This window comes from Stenella coeruleoalba (genome assembly GCF_951394435.1).
Source record: "Stenella coeruleoalba genome assembly, chromosome: 3".
Taxonomy (NCBI): domain Eukaryota; kingdom Metazoa; phylum Chordata; class Mammalia; order Artiodactyla; family Delphinidae; genus Stenella; species Stenella coeruleoalba.
The window spans coordinates 114,849,269-114,875,478 of record NC_137148.1 but is presented as its reverse complement, the minus strand read 5'-3'; the positions used below and the strand labels follow the sequence as shown (position 1 = coordinate 114,875,478).

Here is a 26,210-nt window from a genome sequence, read left to right as displayed (position 1 = left end):
TAAGGATGCCCCAGGTGAGGATGAGGAGGAGGATGGAGTCAGTGAAGCAGCCAGCCTAGAGGAGCCTAAGGAAGAAGATCAAGGAGAAGGCTATTTGTCAGAAATGGATAATGAGCCCCCTGTGAGTGAGAGTGACGATGGCTTTAGCATACACAATGCTACGCTGCAGTCCCACACACTGGCAGACTCCATCCCCAGCAGCCCTGCTTCTTCACAATTGTGAGTATCTGCGATTCTTTCTTTGAGGTCAAGGCAGTGAAGGTGAGAAGTAGGAGAGGATCTTTTCTTTAGTCTTACTTTTTCATCTTCTGTTTCTTGGCCTGGAACAAACATCTGACAAGAAGTAATTAAGACACATTTTTTTTGGACTTACGCCAAGTGGGACTCCCATATTTCTTTTATTTCAGCTCTGTCTGTAGTGAGGATCAGGAAGCTATTCAGGCACAGAAAATCTGGAAGAAAGCCATCATGCTTGTATGGAGAGCTGCAGCTAATCATAGGTGAGTGGGCTTTACCAAGTAGTAGGAACATTTTCTCCTGCTCCTCTTCATTGTTGATAATTAGAAAAAAGTCTGAGTATGCTTATACAGGACTGATGGCATTGGCTCTTAAACCTTCAGCCGCTTAGATCAAGTTCCCTCACCTGTGCTTCTTGGAGGATAAGTCAGTAATTGCACCATATTCTTTTTGGACAGGTATGCTAATGTCTTCCTGCAGCCTGTTACAGATGACATAGCACCTGGCTACCACAGCATTGTACAGAGGTAAGCCATGATCCATTCAGCATGCTGACTAGGCCTGAATTGTAAGTTGTCCAGTCTTAGTGGACTTTTTTTTTTTTTTGCGGTACGCGGGCCTCTCACCGCCGTGGCCTCTCCCGCCGCGGAGCACAGGCTCCGGATGTGCAGGCCCAGTGGCCATGGCCCACAGGCCCAGCCGCTCTGCGGCATGTGGGATCCTCCCGGACCGGGGCATGAACCCGTGTCCCCCATATCGGCAGGCGGACTCCCAACCACTGCGCCACCAGGGAAGCCCCTTAGTGGACTTTTGGTTTAGACAAAGTTTAAAGCAGATGTTTTTGATGTAAGTATGACCAAGTGCTAAACTAATTTTTTCACTGACTGGATCACTGAGTCTAAAAGAATTAACCCCCTTTATTACCTTTCTCAGTACTTATTATATAGGCTGAATTTGGTTTTGGGGTTAAGTACTTGTTTTAGGGCTTGGTGTTTGAGTCCTGGTAGCTGGGACTAATGGTATATATGAGGAAATGCATACGGTAATAGTATATTCAGAGATCAGTGGAGTCCTTTTCCCCTCTATGCTCCCATTTCCTCCTGCTCTGTTTTTTAGGCCTATGGATTTGTCAACTATTAAGAAAAACATTGAAAATGGACTGATCCGCAGCACAGCTGAATTTCAGCGTGACATTATGCTGATGTTCCAGAATGCTGTGATGTATAATAGCTCAGACCACGATGTCTATCACATGGCAGTAGAAATGCAGCGAGATGTCTTGGAGCAGATCCAGGTACTTTGAGGATCCTGAGAATTTTAAAATACTCAAGAGAAGGATTTGTATTGATGTTAGGAAGGGGTGTTGTGGTTTTTGCTTGGAATAGCCATCAGGGACACAGGAAGATACAATTTTGTTCTTGCTGGATTCATGATGATTTTCTCATGCTGGTTTGGTAAAAGAGTTGTGAGGGAATATTCTGCCTTTCTTGGGCAAATATCTTGTTTCCTGAAGTTTTTTAATAAAATTTTTGTGAAATGGTGAATGTATATTTTTAAGTGATATGAATTATGTACATGGTAGACGATCCTTTTCATTGCAGGGAACCTACTTCTATCCTGTAGTTACATTACCAGGCACCCTTTGGGATATTGAACTTGGAGGGATGTTGTCTATCTCTGCAGTCTGCCAGTCTACTTAAATTGCTTACTGATTACTTAAATTGCTTTGGTTCATCTAGTTTTATTCTCTCTCATTCTTAGAGCATAGAGATTTGTTTTTTAGGATTTTTTTAAAAATTGAAATATAGTTAATTTACAGTGTTGTGTTCGTCTCAAGTGGACAGCAAAGTGATTCAGTTTTATATCTATGGGGTTGGCTAAAAAGTTAAGGTTTTTCAGATAACATTTTACAGAAAAAAATCCTAGCGAACTTTTGGCCACCCCAATTTTTTACGTATATTCTTTTCAGATTCTTTTCCATTATAGATTATTACAAGATACTGATTCCCTGTGCTATAGAGTAAGAGCATAGAGATTTTGATGCTATATTATAACAACAACAAAAAATTAGAGCTATTTGGCATTTTCCGATTCCTTAGCATGCACAACTAGAACTAAAACCTAATGTGCTAAAACTCCTAATCATTCAAGACGTATTTGAATGTTGTTTGCAGAACAGTACTGTACTCCTATTTACAAAGCCTAAGGTGTCTTCATTCTTCCTTGATGGATCAGGTCTCTAGGGCCAACTCTGTTTCTTCTCCCTACAGCAATTCCTGGCCACACAGTTGATTATGCAGACATCTGAATCTGGGATCAGTGCTAAAAGTCTTCGAGGGAGAGATTCTACCCGCAAACAGGATTCTTCAGAGAAGGTGAGGAGACCAAGGAAGAGCCTGTGTGCCAGTGTTCCAGTGATAGAAGTTTGAAGCATCCAAGGAACCTTATGTTACTACTTGGTACTTCCAGGCTTCTACATTCCAATGGTATACAGACATAAAGATTTTAAAATGGTAGTTGTTTGCTCCCATCCAAACACTGAAGAAACCTGCTGTGACTGGAAGACCCAGTCACATGGGAGAAATTGTGAGCTGAGTGCATGAATTATTATCTCCTCTCGGAGAGTGCTCACAAGGTGGGAGAAATGACATAGCTTGCAGCATTTGGGGACCATCAGTTCCTATTCCAGAGGCATGATGGCCAGATTGCTTTTGGATCTCTTTCCTCTTATTCTTGAGTTTAAAAATTTTTGTCTTTGTGTGTGTGGTGCTTGTGTCTCTGTCCTGAGGTTTGGGGTGCTTGCAGCTGAGAGTTTCCGTGGAACCTGATCAGTGTTTGTTTGTCCTCTAACAGGACAGTGTCCCCATGGGCTCTCCTGCCTTCCTTCTCTCTCTCTTTGTAAGTATTGAATGGCTGCAAGGGGTGGTATTGCCACAAAGTTTCTCAGCTCTTGCTGGGGGTGGGTGGCAGAGGGAAATCGAACATGCAGACTGTGGCAATGTCTTAAACTTCTGTTTATTCAAGTCATCGAATAAGAAACTCTCTCTTCTGCACTCCTGTCTTTCTGCATGTGTGTGTGTGTGGGCTGGGTAGGGACCATTTATGACTTCACTGAGCTGAAATGAGGTATTATTGGTAAGGATCTAGGATGCACCTTCTCCTCATTTCTTGACTGCACCTTTTGACAGTTCTTTTCTTACAAATAGAAGATTGCTCAGAGCAGTAACTGCTAGCTGGCTTTTAAAAAGTGTTCCTCATACCTACAGATACTCAGCACATGGGTTTTTTCTTTTCCTCTAATACTAAGTTGCAAGAGTGATGACTGATACACAAACATTCAGTAAAATTTAAGGTAAAGATCTCAGTAACAGTGACCACTACATAACAGTAGTGGCTGGTGGAATTAGAGATAAGCTTAGTAAAGCTAGCCTAAAGACTTCTAATCTTTTCCTCTGTGATTTGAACAATACTCTGACTCTCTGTTGTTCATTATGAGGCACTAAGTCATGATGTAATGGAAGGATATCAGCCTAGAAAACCACATGATCTTAAAACTCTGGATTATCTCTTGGAGCTTTGTTTTCCTCATCTGTGTGCTGGAGGTAATATAATGAGGTGCCTGTCCAGCGTACCTCACAGGGATGTTGTGAGGATAAAATGAGGATAAAATGGCTTGAAAAAAAAAAGGAAGTGTTATACAAATGCAAGGGTGGTATTTTTATACTTACTGTTGCCTCAAAGGCAACTTGTGTTCATGAGATCTAAGAATTTTAGAGTCCTTGCATGTTAGAAATGTAAAAATGGCCTGGCCCAGCAAAAGTGTTCACTAGCTCATCTTACCTACAGGCCTTAGTCCGTACCACAGTCCGTAATCTCCATTCTTTCCTACTGGCCTGCAACAGTGACTCTGAATCCCCAAGCAATTGGCTGGTTGTTGCAAGGCTGGTTAATAGAATCTTTTATCTATTGAAGACAGCAAAGTATTGCACAAGAGGAAGGAGCTGGGCTGCAGGGAGAGAGCAGCAGATGGAAAGAAGCCTTCTGATTGTCCTGATCTCACGGAAAACAACTCAGGAGGTGCTAGGGAACTAGTGCCAGGGTCAGTCTGCAGGAAAGGCCTTTCTTATAGGGATCAACAGCTGGACAGGTATGTTAGCCAAGAATCTCACTATCCACTGCCCTTTCTGACTCTCCCACCCATCTTTTACTCTTCCTGTTCCTTTGCACATGATTTGGGGCCCGGGTGGGATGACTGATAGTCATTCTGTGGGACCCCAGGTGAACTCCAGTGACCTCTATGGTGGGCAGAAGCAAGGTACTCTGTCCTACATTTCCTCTCACACACTACTACCAGGTGCTTTTTAGCCCACTCTGTGGGAAGACAGATAAATGCCCCTCGTTTCCTGGATTTTTCTGCTGATTCTCCCCCCACTTCCCCCCCCAAAACCAAATCCCCAGCATTCTTGTTGCACCTTTTCTCTAACCTCATAGCTAACTCACTCATGCTCCCTGTCTTTGTCTGCCTGTCATCTAGGATGGGGGAACCAGGGGGCGCCGCTGTGCCATTGAAGCAGATATGAAGATGAAAAAGTGAAGCCCCAGAGTATCTGCACTGAGCTGAACATGAAATAGAAGTAAAGATAGAGCTTGGGCTTGTGGAAGTTCCAGAAGTGGAAGTTACAGAAGAGGAGGTGTCTGGGCCACATGACATGAGCTGGAAAAAATCTCTCTCAGAGAGCTGGAGTAGCACAATTGCCTGTTTTAGGGCAAAAATTATGGGATGTGTTAATGTCCTGATGTGTTGCTAGCAGATTGTAGCTAGTTTGTACTGTCTTGTGAAGTGTACAGACTTAAAAAAAAAACAAAACCTGTGAAGTGTATGTGTACACAATAAACTCTGAAAGAAAAGAAAACTCTAGCCTTTGGTGTGTTCTTTGAGTGTGTGAATGTGTGTGTGAAACTTGTGATTTCTTCTGTATAGAAACTTGCGTCATTTGTGGGAATGAGATTGTTGGGGGGAAAGTGGTCTTATAATATGAACTGTTCTACAGGTCAGAGAAGGTAAGTAACCAAGATTGAGTTTATAATGTTTAAAAGTACTGCATTGTGCTGTAAGTACTGCCTTATTCAGCCTTTCTTCAATGTTTGGTAAAACTTAAGGTTTTCAGAGTTCTCTGTTTATGTCATTGCTTAAAGAAGATTAAAGCATGGATATAGGTAGCATCTTTATCCTCGGCATTTGTTTTACTTATACTGTCTTTGCACATGGTATTTCTTGAATAGTATATTATTATTCCTTTCTGTGTGTAGGGTTCTTGTGTATTTTAGAATTCATAACATTACTATTTGAAGGCTAAACTCCGTTATCAAGTTTATCACCTGAGTTTATTCCAACTTCTGTTACTAAATAAAAACTAAATCAGTGAAGTGAACTAGTGAGCTTTTTATTAAAAAGAGATGGAGATTAATAGGGTATTGTCTAGTATTTTGAGCCTTCTTGAGAAAGATATAGAACTTTATGATTGGAAGTCACGGATCTTTTTGGCTTAAGTAAAACTATAAAGCTTGCTAGGATCCTAAGGAAGTAGAAGATACCGTCTTTGTGAGTGATAGTTCAATCAATCCAGGAGTTAGAAAATTAAATACAATTACAGTACATTCCCAAAGCAGTCTGCAAACATGCATGTGATATAAGCAACGGAGCCCTAAAAGTTGGAGAAGTTTGTGGAGGAAGAGGTCCATTAAAGGACGTAGATTTTGGGTTGGTAGAGAACGTGATTTACAAGCTTAGCAAGCTAAATTAAGGTATAGGCATCTGAGGTGGGGGAAATAAGGAGACTAATGTAATTAGGAATCATATTAAAGAATAGTGAATTACAGGTACCAGGCTAAGGGGACAAAATAGAGCTTGATTTATGGAGGGCTTTGAGTGACAGATTGAGAAATTTGAGGTGATAGCTATTGTAAAGCATTGAATAGGGAGACTATTCAGAGCAGGTTGGATTAAGAATAGAGAAACTGACCAGGAGGCTATCACATTTATTCAGATGTAAAGGATGGGCATTAAGAAAAATTATTGTGGAAGAAAATTGGCAAGTGGACTTGTTTACTGAATATAAGAGAAGAAAGAGTCAAAATAGGACTAAGAAAATAGTGTTGATGATCGGCATAAGGAATTTGGGGAGAAGCAAATTATTGGGAGATGTTCAGAAAGAAAAGTGATTTTAGTTTTATAAGTGTTGAGTTGAAGGAGATGGTAGGGCACCTAAGGGAGTTGACCTTTGGGTACATGGAGAAATGAGACCAGAATGCATATAAAAAGTAAAGGTGGAGAGATTTGGAAGCCACCTTAATAAAGATCAAAGTTGGAACCTCAAAGTAGCTACATTTTTTTAAGGACATATTAAGGAAGCAGAGGCCCAAACAAGAACATAGAAGATGGATGTATTAAAGTAGTAAAAGGGAGAGGATGAAGGACTAAGAAAACCAGGAGTGCAGTGTACTGAAAGCAAGGAAAGATATTTTTAAAACTTGATTTGCAGTTCTCTTTCTGAGAAGTGAGAGCTGGATATGACCAGAAGGATGCCACAGGTATCTTAGTATGCATTGAGGATTTAATGGTTGATAGGTTAAAAATGTCTGTATGCTGAGGAAAAGATCCCTTGTCCATCAAAATTGTTGCCTTGCAGTTGAGTTTAAGGGTGGTTTGGGATAGAGGCATTCATTTCAGCTAGCAGTGCTCCAGTTTTTTCTCTTTTAGAGTATGAGGAAATCTAACAACAAATAATTATTGGGTGATAATTCTATTATACTGCTTGACATAGGGCTTTTTCTTTATTCCCAATGACGGATCACTTTTTCTCTTGATGTCTCCCTTCAGCTAGTTTTTACTCTTCCTAATGTTGAGTCGAAAAACATTTCTGACCCCTTATCTTTCTACCAAAATTGGGAGATGGAAATGCCTTAGGAATACTGATTTGAGTGAATTTAATGCATTTTTTTCTGTGTATTTACAGATGAGGCATGAATGGGTTTGGTTGGCTTCTGAACAAGACTATCCCAATGACTCTGAGTTGAGCAACGATTGCAGGTCACTCTTCAGCTCATGGGACTCCAGTTTGGATCTTGATTTGGGCAGCTGGAGGGAAACTGAGGAGCCAGGGGCTGAGGAACTAGAGGAAAGCAGCCCAGGGAGAGAACCTCGTGAGCTGCTTGTGGGGGACGGTGGCAGTGAGGAATCTCAGGAAGAGGCGGAGCAAGTCAGCTGCCAGAACCTCCTCCACTTTATCTCTGAGGTAATGGGGAGCCATTATTTCCAAAGGTGGGAAGAATCTCAACTTCCTAAGAGAATGTTTACCCATATATCTACCGCTCTCATTATTGTTTACTAAAATATAAGGTCCACATAGGCGGGAACTGAGTTCATTTCTGTGTCTCCAGCACTTGGTGCTGATACAAAACATGTGCCAAATATGTACTTTTTGACTGAATGTTCTAAGATCCCAGTCATTAGGAGCCTGATCAGAGGAAGTGGGATTTCTGTATATAGGCCTGTCTTTAGGAGTATCCTTGTAATTCATTCTTTCAGAGTCATGGGAGGTGACACTTGCCCAAACTCCCCTTGAAGCTTATAATGTTAAGACTTCCAGGCAATATTTTGCAGTGTTCGTATTTCCCTAGTGAAGGGCTGAGGACCAGAAATAAAGAGTTGGACAGAGAGTTTATATTTATGTGGCAACTCTACATATTCAGTAGAACCTAGGTCAAGACCAGCAAGAATCTGGTCTTGCCAGTTGTTCACATATTGCCAATTCTATCTGCATTGTTTGTGGCAGACAAAGTTTTCAGCAGTTTTTTAGACAGTCGTTACCAGTTGATTTGAGTTGACACTTGAGGTGAAAAATTAGAACATAAGCTCCTTGAGGCAAGAATCATGTCTATCTTGTTTACTGTTAGGTCCCAACCAATTAGCCCAGTACCTGTGTATATAAGATACTTGATAAATTTAAAATGAATGAATCAATTAACCCTTACCATCTCAAACTTAGTCACAGTGGTAGTAGTGTTAAATGATGTGGCATTATTGATATGTAGATGATGATTTCCACTGGTGTTCTTATACATCTAACAGTAAACTATGATTGCAGGTAGTCTATTTAATGGAGCCGTTGTGCATTAGCAAAAAAGAATCAGGTGAAGGCTGCTGCCCTTCATCTGGCACCAGACAACAAGAGGCGAGGGGAATTGAAGCTACTGAAGGAGAGGGGGAGCCCTGCAAAGAGCCTGAAGAGCTTTCAGCCAAGGTAGACCCCTTGGTAACTGAGAAGTCATTACTGGGAGAAAATGGAAGGCCAGAGGTGGCTCCACCTCCCTCAGATATTTGGGCACTTCAGGAACAACCCACAGCGAGTGAAGAGGTAAGTGAATAACTTAAACCAGCTGTCTGATCAGTCCTCTGCACAAAGAGGCAGGCAGAATGGTTAGAGAACATAGGCTAACTCCAGAGAGTTCAGTTACCTGGGTCTAAATCCTGGTTTTAGCATCAGTTAGCTGCGTAGGCTTAGGCAGGTTAGTGAACTTTTTTTTTTTTTTTTTGCGGTATGTGGGCCTCTCTCACTGTTGTGGCCTCTCCTGTTGTGGAGCACAGGCTCCAGACATGCAGGCCCATCGGCCATGGCTCACGGGCCCAGCCGCTCCGCGGCTTGTGGGATCCTCACGGACCGGGGCATGAACCCGTGTCCCCTGCATCGGCAGGCGGACTCTCAACCACTGTGCCACCAGGGAAGCCCTAGTGAACATTTTAGAACCTCAGTTTTCTCTGCTGAAATGGAATAATAGTGCTCTACCTTACAGGTGTACTGTGAGTTTTAAATGAGATAATTCACGTGCAGCACTTAGCATAGTCCCTGGCTCATAGTAAGCAATCAGTAAAATTTAGAATGCCATTATCATTAATATTATCTGGCCAGCTAGACTAGTTAGCTCCAGGGCCACAAGTAATAATGACAGTTTTAAAAGAAAACAACATCTATCTATAATAGAGTATATTGCTTTTTCATTTTTTCTTGGGATACAGAGTCAGAGTTCTCTAAGAATTCTTTGTCTTACGTCTAGTTAAGTCACCTTTCTCCAACTTATTCTATAGCTTTATATAACTGGCCTGTTCTTACCTTAAGATCAGCCTTCATTTACCCCATGCAAGAAAAATTACCTTGAAGATAGTAAATCTCTTTCTAAACTTTCCTTTGTTTCCTGGCATTCCCAGGGGGAGGTTCAGCAAGAATCCAAAGAGCAGGACCAGAGTGAAGGGTATGTGTCAGAGATGGAAGACCAGCGTTCTTCAGGTGAGTGTGATGATAGCTTCAGCATCCAGGAGACTCCTCTGGTGGATATCCTTTTCAGCCATGCTACCTCCTCAAAGCTGTAAGTATAGACTTTTATCCCATGTTGTTAGGATTAATACTTTTACATCTGTTTACGCCTACTTGAATTTGTTGCCACGGACATTGATTACTTTTGTAAATTGAAAAGTAGAGAATTAGAGCTTGAAAACACTAGTAATATAATTAAATATAATTTTACTGTATAAATAGCAGTCTATATGCTTTCATCTTATAAAACAAGACTGTTTTATCAACATTAAGAATCTCTTTCATAAGTAATCCTTCTCTCTGTATTTATTCAGGAAACGTTGCTGAGTCAGATTGTCACTCAAGTCTACTATTATACAAACTATACTTTTAAAAATACTAAAACATCCCCTACTAACTTGAAATTAAAAATTATTTTTAAGTTATTATCGCCCTTGTTCCTTTTTCACACATCTTGGGAAATTGTTTATATAATTATCTGATTTTAACATAAATAACTATGGGGCCAGAGGTCACATTTTAGAATCTTAATTTTTTTCAGTAAAGTGAATTTCTTTTTAAATCAGAAAAACAAAGTTATTTTTGTTATGTAACAAATAGTTCATTTTCTGGGCCTAGTTTTGTGTCTAAGTATTGAGAGAAGATAGTATGAACTGTTTTTTTTTCTTTGATGTATCCCAGATCCACCCACATTATCTGTGGGGAGGCAAACCAGTAATTATTTTAGCCTTCTTTTGTTTAAGGTATACAACTGAACCATGCGTATATATTTTTGTAAATAGCAGATTACAAATTTTTGTTACACAAATAGAATACAGCTAAAAACCTAGCTTGTTGAAGAATTGCTTCCTTTGCTTTTCTATAACTCCGTTCGTGAGTATGAGCAGATGGCATATGATGACTATTCCCAAAACGGGAAATCTTTAATAATCTGGGATGTTTTATCTCATGACATTTCAGCATCTTGAAACGCAAACACCACACTCTTATCTTAGAATTTAGGTTAAACATGAAATCTTTATTAGAAAGCAGTAGATATTAGTAATTGAGTCTGCTTGGCTAGATAGCTTAAGGGGAGATAGGCATTTGAGTTCTTGTGCTATCACTAGGGAACCTTAAAACTACTTTGAAAGATAGACATTCCCTAGGCCCCTCTTTTCTGGCTTCTTCCTTAGTCTGTACTGACTCTCAGGAGTAAAGTAGAACCTTTGGGGTACCAGTCTAAGTGCATATCCTTTCCACTCCCACACTTTCACTTGTAGTTGCTTGGCATGCATTTCCAAATAGATGGAAATAAAGGTAAGCAAGGGATTGTTTCTTAAAATATTGCAAAGGTGATTGATTATGAAGTTACAAAACCTATTGTAGTACCTTTCACGTAATGGAAACGATAAATACCTTTTCTGTGGCTATATGAACAAAATTGCATCAGTACCAAGGACCTATTGTTTATTCTGACTGACTGATCAGAGACAAAGGAAGAGGTTTGCTTTGGGCTTTAAGTCTCTTGTTCTTATAGGGTTCTGGGCTTAAGGAAAAATTGATTTTTGTGGTATGTAATTTAGATACAGGTGAGATAGTGCATCATGAAAATGAATAGTTATGTGGAGCTGTTCAAATTGGAGAATGATAAGGTATGAGTTGTGCTCAAATGGATGCACACAATGTGGTACATAAAGCAAAATGAGGGTGTGAAACCTTAGGTGTGAAGAGAGCCTATTTAGAGAGAATAATGCAGTGTATAAAGTGTGAAGTGTAACATGATGTTTAACTTTGGGGTAAATAGAAAACTTGCCAACTGGGAAAATTATAAAATGAAATAAAACATTGAGCAGTTGCACCTCTAAAGAAAAACTAAATAAATTAGGCAGTTTAGCCCAGAGAAGGAAGGACCATGAGGAGAAATGGATTTTTCTTGGTATTTTAAAGATTACTATACAGAGGAGAGTGAAAAGGAAAAGTATTTAAATTGTATAGCATTCAGATGAAGTGTAAGAGAATTCCTTGGGATATGAAACCAAGTATTTTTTCCCCTGGAAGTATGGGAGAGATACTTCTTAATGTGGCATATTTCTGCATAAAAAAACAGGACCAGATTCATTTATCAAATACTTATTTGAGCACCTAGTATGTACCAGGAACTTCGGAGACATCAGTGAACAAAGACTACTTTTATAGACCAGTTCTTTAAAGTCACAGGTGCTAAAGGGCAAATCAGCAAGATTCCAAAAGGCAAAGGCAGTTGCCTATTTTTAGTACACTTTACAAGAATTTAACCACTTCATTTGATAATACTGATCAGTAAGAGAATATTTATAGAGTCTGGGGTCCTTTATGAAAGCATGTTTTCATTCCTGTGGTGTTATTTCCTTCAGATGTTAACTAGGAGCACTATGTGTTGAGGAAACCTTATCAAGCATCTAGGGGGAACAGAATACCATTTGTGAAGTTACTGTTTGTTTTCTGCTCTGCTTTATCCTATAGGTCTGATCTAGGCCATAGTGACCCTGTTCAGGATCACTTGCTATTTAAGAAGACTCTCCTGCCAGTCTGGAAGATGATAGCCAGTCACAGGTAGGACTCCAAGCCACTCTTGGTATTCACAGCCACTCTTCTCATTTAGGGTGACTTTCCAGGGTTTCTTCATCCTCTCTGGGTTTGTCCCTTAACAGGTTCAGCAGTCTGTTTCTGAAGCCTGTGTCAGAAAGGCAGGCCCCAGGATACAAGGATGTGGTGAAAAGGTCAGTGGAAATGGGGTCAAGAAAGGTTGGTTGCTTTTATATCTGTCTTTTCATACTTTATTTCACATCTGTTAGATTATTTTTTTATTTCATTTACATTACTTAAGCTCAAGATATATTTTACAGCTGAACAAGTTTATAAAGTTATGGTAAGGTAAGCTCAGTCCTCATTTGAGAATATAGGGAACAAAAGGATAAAGAGGCTTTTATCAGTATTGACTTTTAAGTAGTATGATCCATTTATTATAATCTTACATTTGCCTTTGGTAGTTTTTGGCACTCTTATTTCAGAGCAAAACTTTAAAAGGAACACTGTATTCATTCAGGCAGTTATAGGTATGCTAAGGCAAAGATGGTGATCCAAATGGATGTTATAAACACTGGTTGATTGCAGTATTTTGGATTTTTATAGCATAGTTCATCTAAAATGCTGTCATAAACCAGTGTGTGTTAGTAGTGTATAAAAGATCAGAAAAGAACCTTTGGAGACAGACTCCTTAATTCTGTAGATGAGGAAACTAAGACTCAGAGGTGGTCATGACTTGTCTGTGATCAACAGTGATAGCAGAGCTAGAACTAAACCCCAGAGTCTTACCTCCCAGTTCAGTCCTCTTTCTACGCTGTTGTGCCGCCTTTTATATACCCACTCTCTGTGTTGCATTATATAATATTTACCTTAATATTCACTTGATTCTCTTTTCATCTCCATGAAAGAAGAAAAAAAACCTCTGAGCTTTTGATGATACAGTAAAAACAGTTGATTAAATATGTAATATATGACTACACATTGTAAACAATCGGTCAGTAACTACCCTGTGACAAACTGATCATTGGAGCTCTTTATAACTTTGATACCTCCAATTGTAAAGTGAAATGGCTGGGCCTGTGGGCTCTGGAGTCAGGCTGTTTCTGAATTGGAAACTAAGCTGTGTGACTTTGGGCAAGTACCTAACTTCTTTGATTTCAGGTTCCTCATTGCCAATTGTGACAATGGTACCTACCATATAGGTTTATTGAGAGGATCAAGTGAGTTCATATAGAAAGTATCTAGCATAGCACTTGGCTTATTGTAAGCAGTCGTATGTTAGCTGCTATTGCTATTTTATTATCTGATGGGGATTGTTATCTTTACTACTGTTTTCATTAAGAGCTGGTTAGTTCTTCAGGAGAGCATGTTAGGTCACCACATGTTCCACATGAAGGTTTGATTTCCTCTGGTTTCTCTTGGCCACCTGTAGACCCATGGACTTAACTAGCCTGAAAAGGAACCTGTCTAAGGGACGTATTCGTACCGTGGCTCAGTTCCAGAGGGACCTGATGCTGATGTTCCAGAATGCTGTGATGTACAATGACTCTGATCATCAGGTGTACCGTATGGCTGTGGAGATGCAGCGAGAAGTCTTGGAACAGATTCAGGTACTGTAGGTAGAGAGCTGCAAGAAAAAGGAATGTAGTTTCTGGAATCTGATTTTAGAAAGTCTGTGAGAATAAGGGTGGTGTTGAAGTGACCTTGCGTTCCCAGAGTTTATGTTCAGAGGTGATTCAAGGACCTGACGGACTGACATTGTACCTGCTGGTTTGGAAAACTCTGAGCCTCTGTGGGACCAGCTTTAATAGATAGTGAAATAAAATAGTCTAGGAAGGCAGGCAGCAGTGAAGAGCTCTTAAGAGACCTGGGGATAGATAAATAATGGGCGCATCTGCTTCCAGAGCCTCAAGTCAGAGGGCTGAACATGCAAACCAGAGGCTGGAGTCACTGTCCATTTTTTGGTTGCTGTACCTGTTGGTATTAATATATGTTCACATTGTCCCATCTATAGAAGGTAAGATATGGTAGCCAGAAGAAGACATTTGAGGGTTTCTTTTCTGGGCAGCTTCTTACTTTAAAGAAAAAAAGTGTAGTTGAATCTCTGCGGAGAAAGAAAGAAAACTGCTTTCAAACCTTCATAAAGATTCATAGCTTGTTGTCTGCCTTGACCCTGTAGGTGCTGAGTATTTGGTTAGATGAAAGAAGAGTCTTAAATAGTCTGGAATGAGAACTAACCAGCCCCATGGATGATGGAAAACCTATTTTGCTAACTTGGAGCTGCTACCCTGAACTTTTCTGGAATTTGGATCTTTCATTGAGACTCTGACCTAGAGAAGATCCCAGTACTTGTTTACCATTTCTCTGTTTTCTTTTCCAATAAGAATAATGCCTTAACTTACAACCAAAGAATTAAAGGTGCCCGTGGACATAATACAAAGAAAACACAGAAAGCTGAGATTTGGGGTTATGCCATATGTATTGCCCATGTCTTTGTTTCATAGGCTTAATTTAGAGGTAAATAGATGAAACTTCTTTTACTGCTCTTTAAATAAATGTTATTTCACAAGTCAAAGATTGCCTTTTAATGTTTACAGAAGCTGGGAATAGAGGGGATAGCATTATCTGGTGAAATAAGGAAGGTATTTAACGTGGGTTTTCTTACATACACTGTCTGGGAGGGGCTGGGGTAGGACGAGGGAAAGTGTGTATGATTTGTCTCATCATTTATAAAGTGGAGATAATTGAAGTGTCCTTCGAATGGCTAGGAGGATGAAGTAAGATAAATTATGAGGAAAATGTTAGAAAACGTCTATTGCTTTTAAGATGTGCAAGGGGAATAAAAATGCCTGTGGCTGGTTCCCTTTCTTGAGCTAGCCAAGGGCTGCCAAGCGCTCTGCTGGAATTGGGCCTCTGCAGCCACCGTCTCTAAGCTGGGTTTCCGGTCTCCTAGCAACAACATGTGGTGACTCTCCAGGAGCCCGGGCTGAGGTGAGTGCCCAGTTGAGGGTCGGATTCGGAAGGAATCTGGGGGTGCAGCCCACAGAGGGTCAGGGATTCTCCTTTCCAACCGGGCCTGACGCTAAGCTGCCCCGGGGGGCGGGGTGGTGCGGTCCGGTGAGCGGCGCGGAGGGTTGCAGACCTAGTCTCCTCCTGGGTCCCAAGGGTCTAGGCTTTCGCCTTGCTCCTTGGTCTCTCCACCTCCATGAAAGTGCTTAGGAAAACCCACCGCAGGACTTAGAAGCAGAGTAGAAATCGTATTATTGAGACGCTTCTTGTTGAAAAAGGTATGACAGTTTCCAGCTTTATAAATTAATAAAATTAAGCACCTGATAATGCTCTTTAGTCACAATTACATTAAATTTGGGTTGGTGGGGGGTGCCTGTCATTACAGTTGATACCAGTCAAGAATCTCTTAAATTGTACACTGAAAAGCCAGAATGGAGCTATCAATGCCCCCACCTCAGATCTATGTAGAAAAGACTCTGGCCATTATCAAACCAGATATTGTTGACAAAGAGGAGGAGATACAAGATATTATTCTCAGATCTGGATTCACCATTGTTCAGGTAACTTCTGGGCAGGATCATCATGTTTTTTTTCTCTCTAGTGAATTAGGCTTTTCCTCCTTAGCTTTTAACTAAAATAGAATTTAAAATTCACTTAAGTAGAAGATATATTTGGAAACTCTTCTTAGGCATAGGGTTATATCCCTAAACTGTTATTTTAGATTACCTTATTTTTTAAAATTAATTTATTATTATTTATTTTTATTTTGGGCTGCATTGGGTCTTTGTTGCTGCACACGGGCTTTCTCTAGTTGCAGTGAGCAGGGGCTACTCTTCGTCGCAGTGCGTGGGCTTCTCATTGCGGTGGCTCCTCTTGTTGCGGAGCACAGGCTCTGGGCACGCAGGCTTCGGTAGTTGTGGCTTGTGGGCTCTAGAGCACAGGCTCAGTAGTTGTGGCGCACGGGCCTAGTTGCTCCGCGGCATGTGGGATCTTCCCCGACCAGGGCTCGAACCTGTGACCCCTGCCTTGGCAGGCGGATTCTTAACCACTGCGCCACCAGGGAAGTCCAAGATTACCTTTGATTTTACCTTTTAAAAATGTTTATGTAAATGTGTCAGCCCATTTAGATCCTTAGTATTTAGCATGAAATTTAGGTTTATTCTTATAAGTATAAAAGCTATATGTGATAATATTACAAAAGTTTTTTCACATTTCAAAAGGATATAAAATGAGAAGTAAAATTTCTTTTTCTTCCATCTCTCCTCTCCCAGCTCAAGTCCTAAACTCCAGAGAGAGGCAACCACTTAACACTTTCCTGTTTTTCCAGGATTTTTTTTATGCATTTACAAACATTTTTCCCCCATAAAGTAGGACAGTCCCCTTCCCTTGACCCCCTTTACAGAGTCCCTCAGATAGCATTCCAGATCATTACATGTGAATCTATCTCATTCTTCCTAACTTCTGTGTAATACTCTTCTGTACAGATGAGCCACAGTCTATTTACTTGGTCTTCTCTTGACTGTTCGGTATTTTTACGCGCAGGCTCAGCGGCCGTGGCTCACGGGCCCAGCCGATCTGTGGCATGTGGGATCTTCCCAGACTGGGGCACGAACCCGTGTCCCCTGCATCGGCAGGCGGACTCTCAAACACTGCGCCACCAGGGAAGCCCCTGTTGGGTGTTTTTTTGGTTGTTTTTTTTTTTTTCCAGTTATTTACAAACTTTTAATGTTTTAAGCCTTATACTTGTTCTGCAGTTGATAGTTTTGAAAATGAATATAGAGTGTTGTTAAACATTATCAAATTTAAAAAAACTTAAATAGAATGGAATTTTTTTAAACATCTTTATTGGAGTATAATTGCTTTACAATGGTGTGTTAGTGTCTGCTTTATAACAAAGTGAATCAGCTATACATATACATATATCCCCATATCTCCTCCCTCTTGCGTCTTTCTCCCATCCTCCCTATCCCACCCCTCTAGGTCACAGAACACTGAGTTGACCTCCCTGTGCTATGCAGCTGCTTCCCACTAGCTATCTGTTTTACATTTGGTAGTGTATATATGTCCATGCCACTCTCTCACTTCGACCCAACTTACCCTTTCCCCTCCCCATGTCCTCAAGTCCATTCTCTATGTCTGCGTCTTTAGAATGGAATATTTTTAATCTTCCTTTTTTCTCTACCATCCTTATTTGAAATTTCAGTTTTTTATTCTCTAATAAATATACAGTGTCATATTGCCTATTGAATCTTTTAGAAAATAGAAAAAGGAGAAAACTCGGGCTTCCCTGGTGGCGCAGTGGTTAAGAATCCACCTGCCAATGCAGGGGACATGGGTTTGAGCCCTGGTCTGGGAAGATCCCACGTGCTGCGGAGCCACTAAACCCATGCGACACAACTACTGAGCCTGCACTCTAGAGCCCGCGAGCCCCAACTACTGAGCCCACGAGCCACAACTACTGAAGTCCGTGTGCCTAGAGCCTGTGCTCCGCAACAAGAGAAGCCACCGCAGTGAGAAGCTCATGCACTGCAACGAAGCATAGCCCCCACTCGCCGCAGCTAGAGAAAGCCCATGTGCAGCAATGAAGACCCAACACAGACATAAATAAATAAATAAATTTACTTAAAAAAAAATAAAGTCTAGGTACCGTAAAGGAAAAGATTGATAAAAGTATAAATATAGGGGCTTCCCTGGTGGCGCAGTGGTTGAGAGTCCGCCTGCTGATGCAGGGGACATGGGTTCGTGCCCCGGTCCGGGGAGATCCCACATGCCGTGGAGCGGCTGGGTCCATGAGCCATGGCCGCTGAGCCTGTGCGTCCGGAACCTGTGCTCCGCAACGGGAGAGGCCACAACAGTGAGAGGCCCGCGTACCGCAAAAAAAAAAAAAAAGTATAAATATAAAAGACTTGCACATGGCCAAATAAACATAATAAGCAAAGTCAAAACACAAATGACAAGACTGGGGAAGAAGATTTGTAATTCATATCACAAAGGCTAATCTCCCTAGTATATAAAAAGCTGCTAGAACAGGATAAAAATTCAGTTGAAAATGGGCAGTACATGTGGATGGTCACAGAAAAAGAAAAACAAATGCTTCTGAAACATAGGAAAAGATGCTCAATCTCTAAGCAGGAATAAAGCAAATTAAAATGACACTGAGATACCATCTGGCAAGAATATAAAAGTAAATGACATAACCCCTATGGAAGGGGATCTGGCAGTTATCTATCAGTATTACAGATGCATATACCCTTAAACACAGCAGTACTCATCCGGGAATCTCTCCTATAACCCATGTATTAATATGAAGTGACCTATATCTAGGTTATTTTTTGCAGCAGCATTTATTTACAGGCAAAAGATTGAAAACAACCCAGCATTAGAAGATTGGTTAAATTGACCCTGGCGAGCCACCAAATTGAATACTATGCAACTAATTATAAACCCCTCTGTGTCCTTTTATGGAAAAAAGCAAGATGCAGAACAACGTGTAGCTACTTTCTATGATAGAAAGAGAAAAAGTAATATACATGTTTGCCGGTATTTGCAAAATGAAACTAGGAGATAAATAACCATTAAAAAATGGTTGCATATTGAGGGCGAGGAAGAACAGGCTGGGTTAGGACAGGGATGGGAATGAGATTTTTCATATAAACCTTTTTATATTGCTTTGAATTTTTTAGCCCTGTAAGTATATTACTCATTAATTTGAGAAAGAAACAAAGTATACAAATAATATAAAGTTTCCAATTTGTCTTTTAAATCCATATTTTGAAAAGAATTAGTGAAAAACTTAATAATTAAGGAGTTAATGATAACTATAAATTAAAACAGTGTTAGAAAAAAAAACTTAGTGTAAATGCTAATATTTAACACTTTCCCTAGTCAGCAAGAAGTTTCAAACCAAAGAACGCCTTGGTATATTGTATGCTTCTTTTTTGTTTTAATTGTGATAAAATATACACAACATAAAATTTACCTTTTTAACCATTTTTAAGTGTACATTTCAGGGGAATTAAGTACCTTCACACTGTTGTGCAGCCATCACCACTATCCATCTCTAGAACTTTTTCGTCATCTCAAACTGAAACTCTGTACCCATTAAACACTAACTACCTGTTCAGCCCTCTCCTTACCCCTGGTAACTACTATTCTACTTTCTGTCTCTATGACTTTGCTATTCCAGGTGTCTCATGTCAGTGGAATCATTTGTCCTTTGTACTGTATGCTTTAAAAGTAGGCTCTATTATAGGTGGGAGTTCCTTGAACTTGAGGCTTTCTTGTTCCATCTAGGAAAAAACTCCTAAAATATGATGTATTCTTTCAGTAGGTGGCAGCCTTTCTGTGTTACAAACTAATAACTCCTCTTTGTGAAAATATTTGTTGTTGATTTCTATTCATTTTTTGGCCGCAGCTGCGGGATCTTAGTTCCCCTACCAGGGATTGAACCCATGCCCTTGGCAGTGAAAGCACAGACTCCTAACCACTGGACTGCCAGGGAATTCCCTCTTTGTGAAAATATTAATCTAAATTTCAAAAAAGTTTATCTGATCTAATTTTAAAGCAACTGATGGAATCACTGATTCAGTATCAACTTTAGTTTAAGATGAGCCCTTAATTTTTAAAATTACGCTGCATTAGCTAGCATACCTGCAGAATATAGCTTCCCTTGCTTGTTAAGGGGTATAATGGCAGATAAGGGCTTACAGTGCAGAAAAAAAACCACTCAAATCAATATGCATAAGAATCACAAATACTGGCATATCTTAATTTTAAATAATAGAATCAAGGATTATACTAAATCAGGCACTGTTATAACTTCTCAAATTTCTTCTATTTCTTGACTGTATGAATTTTAATATGAGAATAGATGTCAGCATCTTTTTTTTTTTTTTTTTTTTACAGTACTGTAACTGATCCTTGGCTAGTGAGAATGTTATGTTTGTCCAGTAGAGCCTGTTCATAGCATTGCTGACTTACCTAGTAAGCATCTCTACAAGATTCTTGCTCTGGGCAGTTTAGATCCCTCTCTACAAACCAAGCAATTTTATCAAGTTTCTGAAACTTGAAGACACATGATAGTTTTGGAAGGAGCTTTAAGAGGTAGGTCACTTGGTAAAATTCACACTGTACTCTCAGGAAAATCTAACCCATTTTATTTTATTTAGTTAGTTAAATAAATTTATTTATTTATTTATTTTTGGCTGCATTGGGCCTTCATTGCTGCGCTTGGGCTATTCTTTAGTTGCGGCGAGCGAGGGCTACTCTTTGTTGCAGTACACGGGCTTCTCATTGCAGTGGCTTCTCGTTGCGGAGCATGGGCTCTAGGCATGTGGGCTTCAGTAGTTGTGGCACACAGTCTCAGTAGTTGTGGCTCACGGGCTCTAGAGCGCAGGCTCAGTAGTTGTGGCGCACGGGCTTCGTTGCTCTGTGGCATGTGGGATCTTCCCAGACCAGGGCTCGAACCCATGTCTCCTGCATCGGCAGGCAGATTCTTAACCACTGCGCCACCAGGGAAGTCCTCTAACCCATTTTAGAAAGATAGATATCTGCCTTAATCTTGGAGATTTTTAGCCTTCCCCTAGTAATTTATCTCCATGTCTCATCATCCTTACTCCAGCAAGTTTTCCTTGATGTCTACTTTGAATCCCTGTATTCTATTTTGAGCCCTTTCCCTCCTGATCCACCTTTAGTGAATTTGACAAACAGTAGTAATGGAGTTATTTTTTTAAAAATGTACTCAAGGGACCTCCCTGGTGGCGCAGTGGTTAAGAACCCGCCTGCCGATGCAGGGGACACGGGTTCGAGCCCTGGTCTGGGAAGATCCCACATGCCACGGAGCAACTAAGCCTGTGCACCACAACTACTGAGCCTGCACTCTAGAGCCCGCGAGCCACAACTACTGAGCCCACCTGCCACAACTCCTGAAGCCCATGTGCCTAGAGCCTGTGCTTCTCAACAAGAGAAGCCACTGCAATGAGAAGCCCGTGCGTGGCGACAAAGAGTAACCCCCTCTTGCCACAACTAGAGAAAAGCCCGTGTGCAGCAACGAAGACCGAACGCAGCCAAAAATAAATAAATAAATGAGATATACTCAAATAGTTGCTCTTAGGGAAAATGTGATGCTTTCTAATTGGAAGAATGACTGACTCAGCTTCTGTGGTTTTTAAAATTTAATAATTAATTCATATAGTTTCTCATTTGTGAACAAAATTAACATTTATTTGTCCCAAACATTTCATATTCTTTCAAATTAACAAACTTAATGCTAACTAATCATTCTTAAGATCATAGTGAATCAACATATTTATGGCAGAACCAGAATAAAGAATATACAACTTTCATGTTCAAGTGAAAAACTTGTTTACTGCATCATTATACTGCGTACTATTTCTAAATATGTAGGAAAATATGTAGGAAAATTTCACAATGAATAGGAAAATATCACAAATAGATAGGGAAAGATGAATTTGGAATATTCTAAAGTCCAATTTTGTTACTTTTTTTTTTTTTTTTGCGGTACGCGGGTCTCTCACTGTTGTGGCCTCTCCCGTTGCGGAGCACAGGCTCCGGACGCGCAGGCTCAGCAACCGTGGCTCATGAGCCCAGCCACTCCGCGGCATGTGGGCTCTTCCCGGACTGGGGCACGAACCCGTCTCCCCTGCATCGGCAGGCGGACTCTCAACCACTGCGCCACCAGGGAAGCCCCTCAATTTTGTTGCTTTATACAAAGTATGTATTAACAGAATATTGATGATTGGCGTGTTTTTACTTTAAGAAGGAGATATGATGAATTTGTCATTAACATACCATATGTTGAAAGAGGCTGCCCAACAGGAATAGTTTTTCTTAAGTAGGTTAAATAATTCTTATTTACAGCCTACATTTAACTTTCTTATCTTGCCCTTCGTTCATAATACAAAAATAAATCTCAAATTTGTGGTCAGATTGGTACTAATTTCAAGTTATTAATGACTGAATGAGGTATTATTGAACTGTCAATAATGCTTTTGTTGATTTTGTTTCTCTTTTAGAGAAGAAAACTGCGTCTCAGCCCTGAGCAATGTAGTAACTTTTATGTGGAACAGTATGGGAAAATGTTTTTCCCCAATTTAACAGCTTACATGAGTTCTGGACCACTTGTTGCCATGATATTAGCTAGATTTAAAGCCATCTCTTACTGGAAAGAACTCTTGGGACCAAGTAATAGCTTAGTAGCTAAGGAGACACACCCAGACAGGTAACTTTCCTGGGGGAGAAATGGAATCCAACTATGAAAATGAAAAAAAAAATCTGATTTCATTGTAATAGGAATTTCCTTTAATTTGAAAGTTTTCCTAAATAACCTGATTTTTTTTGTTGGTGGTGGAGGGCTGGGTGGGGGAGGTCCATTTTGTGTTTTAACTACTTAAATGTGTATTTTAATATCAAATACCACAAAAGGTCTCAGAGAATTTTGATTTATGGTTGACTAGCCTTATTTTTCTCTCATCCTTGAATTAAACTGCCACTGGTGTAGGATTTTTCATGGGAAAATTGGTATGGTATTTTATAGAATATTGGTAACGCAGGACCAGAAACTCAGATTTTCAGCATTATCATTAATGTCTGGAAACCAGAGGGCATTGAGTTCTTGCACTTTGAAAATGCATTGCTTTTTCAGTTGTCACAAAACAACACCTCTTTTTCACCCAGGTAACTCTTATTTTTCCAGTGTATCCCTCCCACAGATTTAAATATACTTGACCCTCATGTAGATAGATTTATGCTTAAATTCAAAATAGATTAAGACCTCCATATGTGAGAAGTGGCGATGCTTCTGTAAAATTCCTAAATAGAATGCATATGTAAAAAGTAAAGAAAGCATGTCAGATTGGATGGTCATCATCTCTAACTTGCTTTTAGTCTAAGGGCAATTTATGGCACAGATGAGCTAAGGAATGCACTTCATGGAAGTAATGATTTTGCTGCAGCAGAAAGAGAAATGCGATTCATGTTTCCTGCAGGTGAGTTACAGATGAGTAATTAGTTGCATCTACTTGTTTGCTTTCTCTTTTATTTTGGAGATGAAGCTGGGAAGGAAGATAACAGGGTTTTTCTCCAGTATATTCTGTCATATTGTCAAATTGTAGTTACTTAACTTGAAGCCAAGAGTAGAAAACATTTTTCTCAGAACTAAATTGTGACCTCTAGGGAATATTTTGAGAAGAGTTTACTTTTTTTTCTTTCTTTTCTCTTGGGTTTTTCTTCTTCTGTGTTGTAATTCCTTTTAGTTATCCCTAAATGCATCAGTCAAATTTGTTACACTTGAAAAAGAATCTTCTTTGGAAATTATGACTGATTTGCCATTTTCTCTAACAGTTTACTGTTTGTCTAACAAACTCATGGTTTTATGAAATTAATAGTTCTCAGGCCCTCTTTTTGTTTCCAACCTGTTATGAAAGTTATAAACCTTTTATAAGTGGGTATAATAAGGAGCAGCACTGAGGTTTTTAGTTTATTTTCAGTAATATTTTTAGAGCAGAAAGGAGTTTTGGTGATTTTCATTATAAAGAAAAGTCTAAGCATTGGGCAATTTTGAATTTTTTTTGGCTTTTTTTTTTTCTCTAAGTAATTTAGACCTGTTCCTCAGTATTTTCTGCTGAAGATTTATTCAAAGAAAATTGAAAATTGTCTTGGAGATTTAAAAGTTCAGATTTTTGAACAAAAACTGTATTAAAGATATCTGTACACAAAAAGGATTTGCCTACTACATACTTTATTTCTGTGACAGAAGTTTCTGTCGTATCCATCCCATTAAGATATTTTTTTCGTTGGAACTGTTCATTGTGGAATATTTACACAAAAGTAGATAGCATGGTATAATAAACTCCTAATGAACCCATCACCCAGCTTCAACAATTTTGGTCAGTCTTTTTTTTCTCTAATTGAAGTATAGTTGGTTTAGTTCAGTATTATTTCATCTATAACCCCTGCTCCTACTTTTCCTGCTTCCATATTATTTTGGAGCACATCTTAAACATGAGATGTCTTTTTAATGTGGTAGATCTTTAGATTTAGTCCTACTAGTGAATTAGACTTTTCCTCCTTAGCTTTTAACTAAAATAGAGTTAAAAGCTCATTTATCTTAAGTAGAAGATATTTTTGGAAGCACTTCTTACTCATAGGGTTATATCCCTAAACTGTTATTTTAGATTGATTTTACCCATTAATTAATCCTCTAGATACAGTTAGACATTTGAGAAGCAGCAGTTGTAGGATAAAGATAAATGATTTATTACCTACTACCTTGCAGATCTCTTGCTATGAGAATGTGAAGTTCTTGAGAGAAAGTTCTCAGAGTTGATGATATGAGCTCCCTCTTGCTTAGCAGTCAGTCAGGAACTATATGCAAAACCCTATATGATGAGGAGTCACTAAAGCAAGTTACAAAGATATTCTAAAACATATTCCTAATCCTTGAAAAAGCTAGTGCTCTTCCCTTCCCTTTTAATAGGGATGGCTGATTCAAAGCTTTGCTATATTCCATTCATTCAACAAATTTATTGAGTTAACTACTGTGTGCCAGAAATACAAAGATGAATAAGATGTCTCTGCTCTTTTCAAGAAGACTCTATTTTAAAAGTCTATAAAAATAAATATACAATGCAGTATATAAATTATGCCATGAAAAAGCTTTTAAAAGTACATTGAAAGTTTATCTATGTAAGAAACATGAAAACCCTTTTTAGTTTCTCATTAATTCATCCAGCCCTATTGTCGAAAATCAGTTGGCCATAAATGTAAGAATCTAATTCTAGATTCTCAGTTCTGCTTCATTGATCTTTATTGTCTATCCTTATGTCAGTACCATACAGTCTTAATTATTGTGGTTTCATAATAGGTTTTGAAATCAGGTTAGTGGAAGTCCTCCAACTTCCAAATAATAAGTGGTCAGAGACAGATAATAAATGGTCAGCAAAAACAGAAACAAACAATCCAAAAATGAAGTTAAGGAAACAGTTTTATTCACAGTAGCATCAAAAATAAGATATTTAATAATAAATTTAACAAAAGAAGTGAAATTCTTGTGCACTGAAAAGCACAAAATGTTGCTGAGAGAAATTCAAGAATATCTAAATAAATAGACATCACTTGTTCCTGGAAGAGTCAATATTGTCAAGATGGCAGTTCTCTCCAAATTGATTGATAAATTTAATACAATCCCTATAAAAGTCTATGAATGCTTTTATGTAGAAATTGACAAGCTGATTCTAAAATTTATATGGAATTGCAAAGGATCTAGAAGAGCTAAAACAATTCTGAAAACAAAGAACAAAGTTGGAGGACCTCCACTAACCTGATTTCAAAACCTATTATGAAACCACAATAATTAAGGCAGTATGGTCCTGACATAAGGGTAGACATAAAGATCAATGAAGCAGAAATGAGAATCTAGAATTAGATTCTTACATTTATGTACAATTGATGTTCGACAAAAGTATGTAGAAAATTTGATGGAGAGAGGGTGGGCTCTTCAACGAATGGTGCAGAGACAACTGGATATCCGCATGCAAAAACAAACAAAACAACTTAGACCCTTGGATCACACCACACACAAAATTTAACTCAACATGGATCATCAACCTAAACGTAAGAGCTAAAAACATCTAGAAGAAAATATAAAAAATCTTCATTACCTTGAGTTGGACAAAGCTCTTAAATATGACATCAAAAGTATGATCTATAAAGGAAAATATTGATAAATTGGACTACATTAAAATTCAAAGCTTTTCTTCTTTAAAAGCCATCATTAAGAGTATGAAAAGGGGACTTCCCTAGTGGCACAGTGGTTAAGAATCCACCTGACAATGCAGGGGACACGGGTTCTATCCCTGGTCCAGGAAGATCCCACATGCCATGGAGCAACTAACCCCGTGCACCACAACTACTGAACCTGCACGCTATAGCCCGTGAGCCACAAATACTGAGCCCATGTGAAGCCCACATGCCTAGAGCCTGTGCTCTGCAACAACAGAAGCCACTGCAATGAGAAGCATGTGCACC

At 39.4% G+C, this 26,210-nt stretch overlaps 2 protein-coding genes across 4 annotated transcripts in view; both read left to right on the top strand.

The window, feature by feature from the left end:
* Nucleotides 1-15,152, top strand: part of BRD8 (bromodomain containing 8) — a 30,103-nt gene extending 14,951 nt beyond the window's left edge. Inside the window, exons 15-27 of one of the 3 annotated variants that reach the window (XM_079916456.1) lie at nt 5-219; nt 408-500; nt 696-764; nt 1,354-1,531; nt 2,508-2,612; nt 3,091-3,135; nt 7,254-7,532; nt 8,385-8,654; nt 9,503-9,660; nt 12,093-12,182; nt 12,281-12,349; nt 13,588-13,765; nt 14,335-15,152. In XM_079916456.1, coding sequence (XP_079772582.1) covers nt 5-219; nt 408-500; nt 696-764; nt 1,354-1,531; nt 2,508-2,612; nt 3,091-3,135; nt 7,254-7,532; nt 8,385-8,654; nt 9,503-9,660; nt 12,093-12,182; nt 12,281-12,349; nt 13,588-13,765; nt 14,335-14,385 — 1,800 coding nt within the window. In that variant the 3' untranslated portion in view covers nt 14,386-15,152. The remainder of the gene's footprint in view (nt 1-4; nt 220-407; nt 501-695; nt 765-1,353; nt 1,532-2,507; nt 2,613-3,090; nt 3,136-7,253; nt 7,533-8,384; nt 8,655-9,502; nt 9,661-12,092; nt 12,183-12,280; nt 12,350-13,587; nt 13,766-14,334) is intronic. The other 2 variants (XM_079916455.1, XM_079916457.1) reach the window with 2 other exon arrangements.
* A 207-nt stretch (nt 15,153-15,359) lies between these two features.
* NME5 (NME/NM23 family member 5) overlaps nt 15,360-26,210 on the top strand; it is a 33,128-nt gene continuing 22,277 nt past the window's right edge. The window contains exons 1-4 of the mRNA XM_079917006.1: nt 15,360-15,442; nt 15,550-15,724; nt 22,199-22,404; nt 23,070-23,170. Of these exons, the coding sequence (XP_079773132.1) occupies nt 15,596-15,724; nt 22,199-22,404; nt 23,070-23,170 (436 nt within the window). The 5' untranslated portion in view covers nt 15,360-15,442; nt 15,550-15,595. The remainder of the gene's footprint in view (nt 15,443-15,549; nt 15,725-22,198; nt 22,405-23,069; nt 23,171-26,210) is intronic.